The sequence below is a fragment of the Monopterus albus genome, unplaced genomic scaffold (assembly GCF_001952655.1).
Source record: "Monopterus albus unplaced genomic scaffold, M_albus_1.0 scaffold7.1, whole genome shotgun sequence".
Classification (NCBI taxonomy): domain Eukaryota; kingdom Metazoa; phylum Chordata; class Actinopteri; order Synbranchiformes; family Synbranchidae; genus Monopterus; species Monopterus albus.
Window position 1 is genome coordinate 5,611,507 of NW_018127887.1, and position 15,892 is coordinate 5,627,398.

General features: G+C 38.4%; 2 protein-coding genes across 3 annotated transcripts in view; both read right to left on the reverse strand.

Annotated features, from left to right (window-relative positions):
- alkbh3 (alkB homolog 3, alpha-ketoglutarate dependent dioxygenase) lies at window positions 1–11,317 on the reverse strand. Of its 2 annotated transcripts, none has more exons than XM_020623208.1 (10): window positions 11,287–11,317; window positions 10,504–10,586; window positions 10,120–10,229; window positions 9,998–10,032; window positions 9,825–9,872; window positions 8,750–8,853; window positions 6,194–6,282; window positions 5,639–5,848; window positions 4,321–4,419; window positions 1–1,084 (listed from the first exon to the last, which is right to left on the reverse strand). In XM_020623208.1, the coding sequence occupies exons 2-10, from the start codon at window positions 10,577–10,579 to the stop codon at window positions 959–961; spliced, it is 897 nt and encodes a 298-aa protein (XP_020478864.1). In that variant the 5' UTR covers window positions 10,580–10,586; window positions 11,287–11,317; the 3' UTR covers window positions 1–958. The 2 variants fall into 2 exon arrangements, with proteins under 2 accessions (XP_020478864.1, XP_020478856.1); XM_020623200.1 differs by having other exon boundaries at window positions 10,504–10,589.
- A 1,740-nt stretch (window positions 11,318–13,057) lies between these two features.
- hsd17b12a (hydroxysteroid (17-beta) dehydrogenase 12a) overlaps window positions 13,058–15,892 on the reverse strand; it is a 17,843-nt gene continuing 15,008 nt past the window's right edge. Inside the window, exons 8-11 of the mRNA XM_020623188.1 lie at window positions 15,223–15,304; window positions 14,968–15,033; window positions 13,900–14,049; window positions 13,058–13,432 (exon numbers count right to left, since the gene is read on the reverse strand). Coding sequence (XP_020478844.1) covers window positions 13,292–13,432; window positions 13,900–14,049; window positions 14,968–15,033; window positions 15,223–15,304 — 439 coding nt within the window. The 3' untranslated portion in view covers window positions 13,058–13,291. The remainder of the gene's footprint in view (window positions 13,433–13,899; window positions 14,050–14,967; window positions 15,034–15,222; window positions 15,305–15,892) is intronic.

Below are 15,892 nucleotides of genomic sequence, written 5' to 3' on the forward strand. Positions count from 1 at the left end.
TCCATTTATTCATTTACCAAAGAAAGTTACACTGATGACAGTGACATCAATGAACACACTAATTTGAGTGCTAAACAACAACAGACTACAGTTACCAAACATTTGTTCAGTTATTTCAGATCAACCAAAACCATTTAACTAATGAGCAAAAAAAAAAAAAAAAAAAGTTTAAAGATTCATAAATCATTCAATTCAAAAAGCAACTTGCACATTACAGTGGGCGTGTCAGTATTCTGATTAGCTGTTGCTTGTACTGTACTGGTTCTCTGAGAAAAATACATTTCACACACAGTCATTTGTTAACAAAAACATGCTATTACAAGTCTATCTTAGGCTGACTTTAAGGATTTTGGTTCAAGGTGTATCAGAGGGTTGAAAAACTTGAACCTCTTAGGGTGACTGGTCAGACCAATCTTTTTCAAACTAACCCTCATCCTGATGGAGCTGTAAATGGCCTACATGACCAGTGTACTTACTCCTTTTTTTATAGCAACTATGTTCTCTCCAAAAAGCTCCCCAAATCAAACAAGACACAGGAAATCATTTACATTTTAGATCACTGCACCAACAGTGACTTGCTGTACAGTGGGGAGTGTCTTTCATAAGGGTATTTTTCAAGATGCGTCGTTTCCTTCTGAGCTACACACCTCCCCAATATACTAACCAAAAACTCTATCAGGCTAATGTCTCAAATCAGACATCGTCTGTGCTGAGTAAATAAAGTCACACGAATTATCAGGAGATATGTCACTCAAGCCTTAACACCTTCGTTATCGCCCATTCTTCTGCTTAACTTCTCTGAAAAGAAGCTAACTATCATTAACTGAATGATAGTTAATTCATTAGATTAAGTCTCGTTGACAGTCCAAACATCGGGCCTATCCCTGTGTGGATCAGCGTTTGAAATACAGGAACCATTGGCCAGACAGTTCCCCAAGTACCTGACTCTGAGGGGAGTTTACTGCTGTGTGGTAGTGAAGCGAAGCTTGGCCCCTGGCCTGTGGCCCTCCGGCTCTGGGTAGATAGTTCTGAACGTCAGGTTGATGCGTGGGCCTCGGTCATGGTACTCTTTAGCCACTTGATGCTGTTAGGAAAGAAAAACAAATTTGGATCACATTAAATAAACTTTTAAAATCATTTTATGTAGTTATTTCTCAAACATTTATATGCAGTCTTTTATCAATATACAAAAGGAAGAAATGGCTTAATATCTGAATAAAATACAGTTGTGCAGGGGCTGCAAGTGGGTATTAACGGACACAGATGATGTTTTTGGGTACTAGACGCTGAAATAATTAACCCACTACTCAAACAAGAGAAAATTATTATGCAACTACAGTGATAATCAACTAACTGCTAATTATTTTGTCCAAGCTATGATGACAGTCATTCACTGGTTCCTGCTTGCCAAATGTCAGGAATGCACTGCTTTCCCTTTTATTTTTATAATATATGACTGTGCACTGAATATCTCTGGATTTATGACTTTTGGTCAGACAAAACAACCACTGTGATCTTGTCACTTTGTGCTCTGGGAAAGTATGGTGGATTTTATTTCCCCTATTTTCTGATATTTCATAAACAAAACAATTAACTGGAAAGGTAACTGGCAGATAAAGTGATAATGAGATGATCTTCAGCTGCATAGTTTGGCTATGTAGTCAATGGGTTAATGTGTAACAGAGGTACAAACTGATACAGATCAGTCTTGAAAATCTGATATTTTTAAATTAAAAGGTATGAAATGTGATATGTGATGTAAGCTCACCAAATCAAGTTCCATTCAGCTATGTTGACATGGCCATAAAGTACTGAATTGAATTTACATAATAATCCCTTTGCTGTTGTTACTGGCTGAAAACAGACGGAAAAACATGTGCAACTAAGAATAGAAAGCAAACAAATATGAGAACACTAAGAAAGAAAATCAGTGTTGTCAGTAGTTTCCTAAACACAAGGGTGTTTTGTTGCAGCTGACCTCTGCACTGCATACACAGATCAGCCAGAAAGGGCAGCAACATACAGCATACACAATTTTCTTACCATCTGACATATGGGGTAAAAGTCAGAGTTATCCCCTTTTGCAAAAACAACGCTGAAATGTTTCTTGGAAGAGCAAGGACCAAGTTTTCCCTATAGAGTTCAACTTATTTATATCTGGACTTCTTGCACATAAGATTGAATTCCTTGTTTTCTATTTCTGCATCATGTGTGCTCAAAAATCTCAAAAGAAGGCAAAAAGATTAATTATGTGCAACAGTGTGAGAAGAAAACGTCTGGAACAGGCAGAAATAACCTTGTATCCTTTTCAAACAAATGAAGTACATCACCCAGATTGACAGGTTTAGTTAAATATTTAGCGCTCACTTCCAAAGATCTCAGCCTGAGCCAGGATGTTTTCTGAGGCAGACTTTAACTGCAGTAACATGGAGAGAATTAATGGTGGTGTGATCTTCTTTCTCTGGCAAGATTTTTAAAGGGGAGATAAAACCTTTGTTAAGAGACTTGAGGGGTGCTGCCATAAAACACCTGTGACCTTTTCCTTTTTGTAAGCTCAAATCTCCCTCTCCCTCAGTTGCTACTGTACAGTTAGGTTCATGTATGTTCAAGGTTAACATGCTAGTAATAACTGATGCTTGTTGTCTAAAGAACCAACACTAAGTGGTGTTCCACAAGGCTTCATTTGTGGGCCATTGTAATTTTCTATTATACTTCACAAAGACTTGGAACAGTGTGGAATACTTCCTTTAAAAGAATGTAACTTTATTATATTCAGAAAAAGTACAATGTTTTGAGCCCAGACTGGCTCCTCGTCTCTGCCAATCTGGGCTTCACATGTACTTCTTGAAGCATTGCCATCTCTTTTTTTCCAAATAATTGTTCTAAAAGGGGTAAAAAGGGTTCTTTTTATTAATCCTTACTTCATTTGATTGAAACTGGATTTTTTGTTTCTTTTATATTTGACTTAAAGCTCTCACTGTGTTTCTGTTGACTTCCATAAAGCCGTTTTGTTTGAGAATAACCTATTTTAGACAAAAGTGAAGTGTTTATCTATTCAAACAGCTGAAAGCATTTAGTCACTAGTGTAATACAGCATGTTCGCACTGTCAAGTGTGACCCAATTTTTTTTTCTTTTTACAGAAACCAGCAACACACTGATGCTCTATCACACACACAAAGACTTTCCAGCCTCTTTCATGCACTCATACAATCCTACTTGCTGTCCTTGATTGTAAAATAAATGACTCTCATTATGCTGAAGCTCTGCTCTGCTCTCTGGGCCACTTCTTCTTCCACCCTTGCTTTCTGTCACTCAGGGGAAGAGCATGAGCGTCTTGAATCCAGGTCTATCCTCTCTCACGTGTTTAGTCAGAAATACATGCACCATCATACACATACTTGTAAGTGCGCACACACAAACTCACACAGGAACAGAGGAGGTGAAGTCAGTTTCTGCTGACCTCACCTGGATGAGGCATGCTGAGGTTTTCAATGCATAATTATTTACTATAAACGTGCTAGGTTAAATGACATATCTGTCTGTGTAAAGGCTGCTATTAATGATAGTTAACGACAGCTTAGAACAAAAGCTCCTCTGGTAAGTCTTCCAGCCAAAAACTATATTAAAAGGATGCAACTATTTTTAACCAAAAATGTTGCAATAAAAGTCTGAAAGGAAACAGAAAGTATTAATTAAATTAACTTTGCACATAGACTAAAAACTTGAAAACTAGAAAGTGACTTACTGTTCATTATCATTATGTTATTATGTTTTTAATTTAGACAGTAACTATGTCGTGTTTCATAGAATTTATGCTACACTGTAATAGGGTCCATAATAAGGTAAGAGACAAGTCACATGAACCTTGAAGTGATAATACATTACATTTCAAACTGGTTACTCTGTATTGTTTACTGATTAAATACAGCAGTTGTTCGACCTTTAACAATACAAGAGGTGATAAGCCGATGAAAGCCTTTACATTTTTAAACTGGCTTCTAAGCATGTGGTGTTAAAAAAAGGACAGTATGTGATTTATACACAAGTTTGTTTGGTATAAACAGAGCAAGCACTAAGAGGTTTGTGCGAGTAATAATGGCAACATAAAACACAAGGAGCAAGACATTCATTATAGCTCAAGCTGTTTGATAGATACGTGTACTGTACTCTATCAAGTGTGGTGTGACCACAGCAACCAAAACTTAGCAACAAGCTTCTTCCAAAACAAAAAAGAAAAACCAGTGTATCCAGTGGATGGTGTTTTCATGAATGGCCATGTTGCCTGCATGAAACCCTTGTCTTTGACTGGTGGAGCCTACCTGCCAATCGTCCTGTGTGGCTCCTTCCATCAGCAGAAGTGTCCCATGACTCAGGGGAATCCGAATCCGCTCCACGTAGGTGTAGTCGCCATTCTCTTCCTAATACATAAATGTGGCACAATGTAGTGTCACACCACATGTTAAAGGCACATTCCGTTACCTGAAAATCACTACTAAAGGTCAATATATCTCATTTATATCAGGGCTAATGAAGTCTGCCTCGTAAAGCTTGATTTATGGCAAGTGGCCTATGCCATTGTGAGCATCTATACTTGTGCACTGATGTGTCTGTGTTGCCCTGCAAAATTACACCAACACAACTCTAGCTGGTGGTGGTGTTTCTGTGCCATTGTGTTGCTTTTCCTCACCATTTACTAACAACAGCAACTGAAACTGAGCCGATCATGCTGGAGATAAAACCAACAGCTGTTGAAAAGCAGTTACTTTTACTGAAATTACTGCAACACAGATAAGAGAGAAGATGCTGGAGGAGATGGTCTGTACAACTAATGAACCAGCTGAGGCAGAAAGAGGTGGGATTTTCTGTTTGCCTGGCCACTGAGAGTGGAGGAAGTGCAATGCAACCAATCACAGCTGTTGCAGTCTGCGTTGCCATGATGTGTTACATTTCTGGAGAGGTGCACGTGAGACTACGGCGTAAGGTACAAGGCTACACGTTACCTACGGTGTAGATTCAACACAAAACCATAAATCAAGCTTTAGAACTTTAAAACTTGACCTAATATACCAGTATTAAACACAGGCCTCTAAATGCTCTGCTAAGTCTAAACACAAGAAGTGACTTGAGACTTTGCTGAGTCCAGTTCTCATAAACTCACGTTGGGTGCTGTTCTGCAGTCCACTAGACTCGCCTCTTTTTATAGTAGTTATTAAGTAACATGCAGTAGAAGCAGGGTACAGACATTTTGGCTGGGAGCTACCACCAAATTAACTCAAGATATACTGTATAAGGTTACATAGAGTGTTTGCAGGTTTTAGAAGGCCAAATCAAATACTTTATGAGACCACTTTAATGAATACTGAGGCCTAGATTTCACAGCCACCTGAGACCATGTAAGGAATAAACGTAATGGAAAGATTGGAGCTGGATTTAAGGTTAAAACAGTAGGAAAACAGTGCTACAATGAAGTATAAGGGCAGGAAGAGAAAATAATACCGAGACATTCAGTGTTCGGTGGCATAATTAACTTAATAACTATGTAAACAACACATGTTATGCTGTACCCAGTCCAAATGTACAAATGGGCATCAACTTGGAGCAAATCAAATCAATTTCCACGCTCTACCATCATCTCACCGGAGGAGGCTGCTTACGAAGGCCGAATACTCTGGTGTCGCCCAGACTGAGGGAGGCGATGGTGGGCTTTGCACCCAAGGAAGCCTCATCGTCACTGTGCCAGCTGATACTGTCATGGCCATCCCGATACAAGTTGCACAGCAGTGAGTTGAAACTGCGTCCGCTCACCTGCTCCACTGCCTCACGAAGGGTTAACAGCAATGGATGCCACTTTGAGGAAGAACATAAAAAACAAAGAGTTTGGCAAATAATAGAAAAGTATGAGACAATTACAAAGGAAGAAAATAAAGATGTGGAAAAAGGAAACAAAAGTGCACAATTTAAATATGGTGCAATATAAGTGAATACGCCCCCTTGTTTAGACTATACTCTCCTTCGATTAACTCATCGGGAGGAAGTAACAAAACAATGCAAAATAAATGTACAAATCATGAGAAACACAAAAAGTGAGTGAGAAATTAAGAAACAAAGAGAAAAGAAACAGACACTGATGTAAAACTGTGTCAGGGTGTTAAGAAGTGTAACTAAATTTTTGTGTCATGCAGTTCATCGAACCTGTGTGTTAGCAGCCATGGTCGAGTGAGCGTATGTATAGGGTAACTCTCCATACCAGCAGGTCAGCCTGGGCTCCTCGTATGCCTCACCTACAACAAAACACACACACACGTTGTATTTCCATCATTTCAGGGAACACTACATTGACACTGATTTCTTTGAGACTTGCCCTAACTCTAAACCAATTCATCACTGTAAAATGTAAGGATTTATGTTCTGGGGACTTGCTTTTTGTCCCCATAAGGAAACCGAGTCATCCCCACTGTGACTGTGTACACAGATTTATGTCCCCACAGCATGAGTAATACCAGGCCCCAGGCATGCATGCATGCACGTGCGCGCGCACACACACACACACACACACACACACACACACACACACACACACACAAAGCTTTACTTTAAGAGAAACAAACCATGGTCAGAACATTTTGTGACCTCTATCTCAAATAGTATCTGGTTTACAAAAAAAATACCAGGATTTTCCAATAAATCTGTACTTATCAGACCTGGATATTCTTTATAACAGGTCAATAAAACTGTCAATATTATACCAAGGTTTGAGTGCAAACACTGAAACTAAAACCTTTTTTCCCCAATTACCAAAATATATACTGCTTAATACATTAATCATAAGTGGTGTCAATAAAATATGGTCAGATGAAGGTTTCCTATTAAAAGGTAGGGTTGGCGAGTCCTTCCAAAAGCATTTTTGTTACACATCTTGAAATTCTCTTTTCATCCCAATGGCAATGAACACATTTAATGCACTCACAACACAAAGAAACAAAATGTATCTGTCATCTGTAGCAGCAGCAGGGCTGAAAAAAGCCTGACCAATAATTTTACTCGTCCCGAGCAAAACCACTGGATGGCCTTCTTTCATGTCAGCCTACTTCCTACTTGTGCACACTCTGCCCATGCACTCAGTGCATGAGCCAAGAGTCTCCCACAAGGCCTTGCAGATGCAGGAAGATGTGTTACCACTGTTTTGATAGCTAAAGCTAACGAGCTATGGCAGAGAAGGTGCCCACAGCAGCTTTTGTTCGCAAACAGAGACCGTTGTTACAGACCAGACCTTCCTCTTTAAGACATATAGCCTTATAGGTAATATTGTTGCTGTTGCCAGAAGTTGCTACCTGGATGCAGTGTGTATGAGAGCAAGAAGACAGCTGCACTGAACAAACTCCTTACATGTTGCCAGACAGTAGTCAGCTCTAACTGTATAGACAGGATTGTAATGCCGTTAACTGTGCATCAATGGCCACATGCAATGTTCATGTTACCAAGAAGGAATAAAGCCTGTGACTTTAAGGCTAGTTGCTGGCTACGAGCCAGCGTTAAAGCAGTTTAGCCATGGTTGAGGCACATATACAAACACAGTCAGCTCTGTCACTAGAGTCTGTTTCTAGCATAAGGAAAGATAAGGTAAACATCTAAATCAAATTTCTCACTGTCTGTCTTCCTCCTGCCTTGGTGCATCTCTCTTTCTCTGGGAACAACTAGATCTGTTCCAAGAACCAATTATCTGCCATTAGTGTATTTTGGCCAGCCCTCTGGAACGAGAACATGGTGAAACCAAAACAAATTTCTCGAGCAGACATCACTTTAATGGCACCAAATCATTTATCAGCTCTCATAAGGTTTAGTGTTTCCATAAAAAGATGTTATCAGTGGGAAAAGATTTTTTTTTTTTTAACTTGACACACCCGCAGGGTCCAGTTTGGAGCCCTGAGCAATGGTTGGAAGAACTGAGTTAATGTCTTGGTTTTAAAACAAGACAAAATAAAGATCAGTTGATGTAGGAGGACTAGATGATGGAGACTAGTGAAGTATTAACACCAGTTTGCCACTCTTCCTCTTGAACCAACATCACGTAGACTTTGTTAACAAAGTCTTAGGAGTGATGGATCGAGGATTACACAAGCTGCCTTAGCAGTCAGCATTTAGAAATCATCTTGTTTTCATCATGTTGTTTGTGTGCTACAGGGCTTTTGCAGAATAACACACAAAATGGATGAAAGCCAGCTAAGAGAAAGGCTAACGTCTGAGGCAAAGTCTGACTGCATCTCAACAGGCTCACCACATATAATCTATCTGGGTACAATCTATAAGTTATTATTTTCTTTTAAAGGGAAATGTTTTCCTAAATGAAGCCTTTGACCAGCATTTTTTGCTTGTTGTCAAATTCTGCAAACCCTAAAAATAGACTGTACCAACTTGAAAAACAATCTGGCATGTGTACTAAACAATTAATACTATGTATATTTTATGTAAATTCCAAATATTCTGTAGTTAAACTAAGAGATTTAAAGGGTTTTGCAGCTTTAGAGCTGTGCACTCTCCAAGTCCTTTCTATTTTTCATATGTACCAAAAAGTGGTAAACAAAAAAACAGGGGACAAATAAAGTTCAACACTGCACTGCAGCGAAACTTGAACAGACATGAACCCAGCAGCAAAACAGCTGCATTAAACCCTGTTTATCCTCCAGCTGACACCATAGGCCTACATTTCACCTCTTCCATACTGCTTATTCTTAAGCCCCTAGTTCCCACCCTGTCTGAAGTTGGTCTTCTGGGACCAGGGAAGCTCTGCTAGTAGCTTAGAGAACATCCAGTCAGCCTCTTCTGGTTGAAGAAATCCCGGCAATAGCCGCAGTCTGGACAGATGGAAGACAGAACACACACACCCCCACAGAGAGAGAGAGAGAGAGAGAGAGAGAGAGAGAGAGACATTGAGTCACCAGAAAGGTAAGGTGGATATATGAAGTAAATAGCTCATATATTTGCATTCTTGTAGTATTTGCACAAGACAGTCCAAAATGGGGTGCCAATCACAAATCCCTGGCTCAAGCCTGTAAGTGGACCTTTTCTTGTCATCTCTCTAACAAAGGCATTAAACTCCACCAAAATAAAACAAAAGGATGGTTAAGAATATGCATGCAGGAAACTAATCTTTTATTTTATCAAAGCACCATAAATTTTCAACATTAACTTTCAGTGTGACAACAGCATAAATGTTGTCTTAAACATACAAAATAGACATTCACAATAACAAAATAAATAAATAAAAAAAATCATGAAGACTAAATAAGCTTGAAAAAACTTGCACCACATTTTTGTTTGTTTTTTGTTCTTGTTGTTCTCAAGTTTATCACATTCTCAAAAATTAATCATTTTTATTTTATTTATTTTTACCCAATACACATAGTTTTAGCAGGTTATCTGACAGATACCAGACCTGGCGCAAAACTCAGGCTCTAGGTATTTTAGTCTGACAATCATCCAAATGCCAAAAGAGTACATAGAAATTCCGGTTTCCATTTTCAAGATCAGTTTGCCATATATACCATAAATATGACTACATATTGTATTTAGCATCTATTTAAAAAAATATGACTCGTAGAATAAATGAGGTAGAAGGCACGATGTTCACCGAGGGGCATATAAGGAATTACTTGTTGGATTACCGCCATCTTGTGGATTTGAAACTCTCTCACAGATTCATCATCAGCTGTGAATGCACTTGTTTGGCCAGGTCACATCATTGTTCATTCTCCCCTTTTTGGTAATTTTTTTTCATCTATACTTCCATGTGAGTGAGATTCCCCCTCTTTTAGACTGTACTCACCTGGACAACCCTGAGGGTCCATGGCTGATCTCATAATCACCTTCCTGTCTGTCCAGAGCACAATGTTGAATGTTAGTCTACATGTGTATACTGTAGAATACAGACAAATATCAAATCACAACATGTAACGTGAAACAAAACCCTGTTCACTAAAGACAGAGTGTGGAACTTACTCTATCACCTTCTCTGGTGGGACATTTCGTATTGGCTGTGATAAAGAAATAAGGGACACTGAGCAGTTTCTTGAAAGTGCATTTGGTAATAGACCAATTTCCCCAAAAGGTTTACTGCCTACCTTGGTGGGCTGATCAAACGCAAATGTCTTGGATGTTTTCTGCGGCCCATATCCCCATGAACCAGGGACTGGCTCAGCATTTTTGGACTGATGGTTGCATGAGACCGCACCTGTTTAAAAGACAAAAATAAGAACCATGTTTTCTACATATAAGGCAGGCTAATACTGAAGGACTCAGAAAAATGTTTTGTGAATAATGTGTTTCAGCCAGACACAATTTTGTTATGTAAACAGCATAATTAAATATGTAAATATAGAAATAAGGATCTAGAATATTTTTTGTTTTATTCTCTGTGTTGCTTTGTTTTAAAATGAATTTTTCTTTTTCTGAGCACTTATAACATCATTTTCTAACAGTAAACTGTACATTGAACCTTAACTTACCTGTTGCTCCTGAATTTTTTGGCAGTGGTTTGGCCCAGGAGCCCTGGACTCTGATGCGATGACGCTTATCTGACATCAAATCACTCCTGCGGGATGACAAAGAAGGAGAACATTTTCTTCAACATGTAGATACCTTTTACACACACAAAGAAAACTATCCAAGAACCAAACAGCTAATCACTTGTGCCAGATTTTTAAGAAACGCTGACACATTAATACATAAAACTAAGGACTTCCGGAGAGAATATATGGAACTCTTCCTTCTGATAACTCACAAATGTTAACCCGCATTTTAGCAGTTTCATTTCATTTGCTGAAAAGGACAAAACTGACACTACTTGTGGAGGTAGGGCAGGTCTGCCTTGTACAAAAAACGATTTATTTCATAGCATGCATGGCTGTGTGTGTGCAATGTGTCGTGTGTGCTGTTTTGGTATTGTAATCCCATGTAAGTTAGTCTGTTTTGTCATCATCGTCATAAAACATACTTTCATTGCTGTTATTTTCATGTGTGCTATATTTTACTGTATCATGTAACTTCTTTGATGTATATCTGCTCAGCTTATGCTGCAGGAACAGGCTGATAGACCCTTTAACAAATTCTCCATTAAGGTAATCGGCTATTTTTAAGATAGCAGTCTAACTGAAACAAACTGTGGTTAAGAAAGGCAGTTACTTACTCCAAGTAACGTTATAAAAAAAACTATCTAACATTCTTAAAGTTAATTCAATGCGGTTTACGTTCATTTTTTTTAAGGATTACGGAGAATTTTAGGCAGATACCTTGACGCAACAACAGTCGGTAGAATGGACAGCCATTAAATTCTACCGGAAACTGAGGTGTAGAAATCCTGTTCCGCCCAATTGTTGATTCCCAATTGTGGTGTCCGGCAGTGCAAATCGTTCATTTGTTATTTATCAGTTTGTTTGTTTGTTTAGGACACACATGCAATTTATGTGAGCATTTTCATTTTATACGACTTTACAACTGCACTCCATTACAGTTACGGGTGAAATATTGTACTTTATATTATTTTGACAGCTGCACTTTAGGTACTTAGGTTTTAGTTTTATATTCAAAACATGCCCAGTTTTGAATTGTAGCCTACAGTATACATAGCAATTAGTTTCAGCATGACCAGCCACAACATTAAAATCCTACATGTTAATGCATCAGTAAATATATAGAGTATAAAATAACATATAAGCTAATGTGATAAAGGTCAATAACTAACCCCTGTGTTTTAATAATGTAACACTGTAAAGGAAAAAATATTTCTGCATAAGGAGTAATTTCACTTTGCACTCTGAGTGCAGTTTTTGGATCAATTTGTACTTAAGTACATTTTGTATAGAGTACTTTTTCCTCACAAAGTATTTTCAGTGTGTTATTGTTACTTTTACTAGAATGATGATTACATTTCCCACGGTTGGCAGATCTCAGTGTGTTTACTGTGCTGCTAAATAAATTAAATTCCCAAAGTCTTAAAAGCTATTATTTGATCCAGCTACAGTACAGTACCTGCAAACAATGTAGGCCATGTGTATACAGTACACAAGACAAAACAGTACTATATGCTAGACATTTTATTAACAAAAAATTTGAAAGCATAAGTTGCCATCAGAATGGTACACACATTTCTATATATAAACATATTAATTTAAAGGATACCAAACACTCTTGCCAAAGGAAAAGGATTCACAAGGCTGTTTTGAGTCACCAGTCAGACCAAGTCATATGGAGTATTTGTGAGTTAGCTGTGTAAAAAGGTGCAGTTCCTCAGTTTTTATGACAAATATTTGGTAGTATGTGCAGTTTGAATCCACAGCTGATGGTGTAAAACCCTGAAACCTTTGTTTTAACATCAGCTAGAGACACATTTGCCCCACAAGCAGTGATATTCTCTGTCCATGTAAAATCCTTTCAAAATCCAATGGGTGAACCAAATGTAGAGGTTAAGCACAAAAAAGGGGACAATTTTTTCTTTGGTAAATACTGATTAAGACAAGGCAGAAGTGAGCAACTGTATAGTTCACACAGATATAGCACCAGCTGCATCACATCCTTTTTAGAATACAATTTTAGCTACTCAATACCCGTTCATTGAATCAAATTCCAGTGTTAGTGACAGTAGAGAAGCACTTGTGATTAATGACAGCAAATAACTATCAAAAAATAAAAACTTTGTTGAAAACAAGTGATACCTTAGTCCAACAACAACCCACGACAAAGTATTTTTTAAAACATTTTTTGTAAACATGTAAATAGAGAGTAAGAAAGAGCCAATGGTTGGTAACTCAGTGACAGAGAAAGCAGAAAATTGCCATCTTTTTTATGGCTCAATGATATGTAAACAGGCCTAGACTGAAAGCTCATCTTAAAGGTCTGAGTTTGGCTCTTGTGTCAGAAATATAAAAAATATGTATATATTTATATCAAAAAAAGATGCCCACCACCATTTTCCACTGCTTACAACAGCAGGCTTAACAAAAATCACAATTTCTTTTTCTGTATAGTTTTTACCATCAGTGTCACTGATAAAATGTCTTAATGTCCTTTGCCAGAAGCATCTTTTTATTATCATTTCATCTCCTACCTGCTTTGGTTGTTTCATTTCAGATAAACCATAACAGGGCAGATTGCTGTTTGCATTATTCATTTACTGAAGGCACAAAAGGTGAAATCTCAGGCAACCCTGGAGGATCAATCACATAGATACAAAATAATCCATCTCTTCATTAAACGCTACACTGGGTCAGAACAGTGCAGCTGTCATCAGCAATCTCCCTATTCACTCTTCAAATTTGCTCCATTCTTCTGGTCTCGCAGCTTCCTCCTCTGCAGGTATCCTGTGCGCTGGCGACGGTTCATTCCAGCTCCCAAGTAGATCACAATACTGCTTGGCACTAGCTTGGTTGTCACCCAACCCTGCAAATGAAGAAAACAAAAAAGGGGCATGGGCTTAGTATCAATTTAAATAATATGTTTTAGGCTTAAATCCAAGTGAAAAAGCAAAAAGAAGTGTCACTGAAAACTTCTAAACATCTTGAAAATGTAGGTTTTATGTCAATTATATTAATTTTGCAGCCCCTGAAGTGTTGTTTATATGTGAAATCCCTTGACAGAGTACAAGGCATTCAATGCTCCTCATTCTATTATTTTAAAGCATCTTCTACAAAGTTTCCACAAACAGAATGATTCATACACAGCCAGGACATACTGTATATTGGACATCAATTGCAACTCAACACTTTTTCTTTAAAGGAGCATTAAAAATCAACTAGAAAGCCTGATATTTGACAACATAAATCTGAAATTCTGTAACTAAAAGCAACATTCATATTTACTTATTGTAATGCTTGACAGATTCAGTACTGGAGGTTTCCCCTTCTTACCATGACAGCATGGGGAAAGTAGCCATTGGTCTGGCTCTGCAGACCCACAGTGTTCAGCTCAGCTGCTACGTAACGCTCTGGGGTGGGCTTGTCCAGGGTGGGCTTCTTGATGCGGGTCATCTTAGTGGCCACATAGAAAGGCAGCACGCTCTGTAGAAAACAAAGGGTAAATATGAAATCAGCTTAAACAAAAAACACTTCCTGGTCCAACAACAGTTGAAACAAAGTCCAAACTAAGAATCGTAAATTACAGCACAAATATAGTTTTATGATAATATTCAATTTGTGAAAAAAAAATAATGCGCCTTCCTGTCACACTGATCAATGGATGCATTAAGATGCACTTCATCTGAAAATATTGCTGTAAACTGGTCTAATGACTTGAGTGGGGAAAAAAAACACTCAGGCTGAAATTGTTGTATACACTCAACCACAAGGTGGTGCATGAGTGGATACTACGGAAGGTGCTAAAAACAGAACAAACAAGCCTTATTTGGAGCAACATAATGTCAAAAATGCTTGTGATGCGAGAAGCTAAAAATGGCACAAAAGAGGGATCAGTCATAATTTTGCATTCATTCCATTTCCCTTCAGGCTGAAAGCAACAAGTTGGATTTGGAAGCTTCTTTTAAGTAGAAATCACAAGCATCACAGGAACAAACTTTAAATCCATTGTCATGTACATCTATATAGTAAAAGGTATAATTAACGTGCTGTGCTCTGTACCCATTTTCTTTTAAGCCACAGTGCATGTTTGTTGACATGTGGACCACATGGGTTCAACCACATAAAGATGAGTGTAAAGGACTTTACACTATTTAAGGACTCAACATTTCAAGAAATAAAGTTTCCATGATCAAACGGGTAAAATTACAGTAAATAATTTGTTTTGCCGTTTTATTTTACAAATTGTTACCAAAACATGTTTTGCATCCTGTCATTCCCTGCCATCATTTTTATTATTTGTCTTCACAGTGGGACACCTTCATGGGAACGTTTTTCTGCTCAAAACTTATCATGGACTGTGTAGGAGAAAGACCAGTCCCAAAAGTCAAGCTCCAAACTCACTTGAATGATGATGCCCTGACGCCTGTATTCCTCCTGAAGGCCACGAGAGAAGAAATCCACAAAGGCCTACACACAGAAAATAATTAAAGATGGTCAGATTTCGATGTCTAGAGCATGTTGATGTGCTATAACTGCTTCCAACTGGAGCAAAAAAGTTGTGTTGGCTTGATTAAACAAGCAAATACTAACCAATGGTATTGGAAAAAAAAAAAATCTTGCTTGCTGATGGGTGACAAGTATAAATGTCGGACATACCTTTGTGGCAGAGTAGACTGTGAGCAGAGGGAGGGGGTACATGCCGCTGGCAGAGGAGATGTTGAGGATAACACCTTTGGATCTGAATGTTAACACAATAAGATAGACATAGGACAAGAACCTGGTTTTCCAGTCTGTCATGCCAAGAGAACATTCATGTCTAGAACAGCCACATTTCAGTGTTTTCAATGAATGAATGAAATTCCAGGACTCAAAAGCATCATGCACAGGTCAAAATTACACAGAATCATGTAGATTTGTAATGTTAACATTCCAAATCACAAGGGCTTCCCCTCATTGTAAAGAACTGATCCCAAAAAGGTGCAATAAAATAATTTTCTGAATTGTTTAAACTTTTCTTCTAATCCACAAACTTTCAGTGATTTTTCCAGACCTATGGGAACCCAGTGTCCATACACATTCAGCACACTGACACATCCACACAAAGTCATGTTACACACACAAACACACACTAAAACAGTGTGGTAGTGGCGGCAGTGTGCGTTTCCATGGCAGCCTGTTGCTGCAGTGATGTAGTGGAGAGACGCTTCAGCCTCACACAGCACCAAATGTGCCTGCACTGCTGTTGGCCAGTGGGAGTCACATGGGAACAGAGGAGCCAATCAGGTGGGAAGAGCACTTTGTGCCAATTGAAAGCTTGTCAGCATTG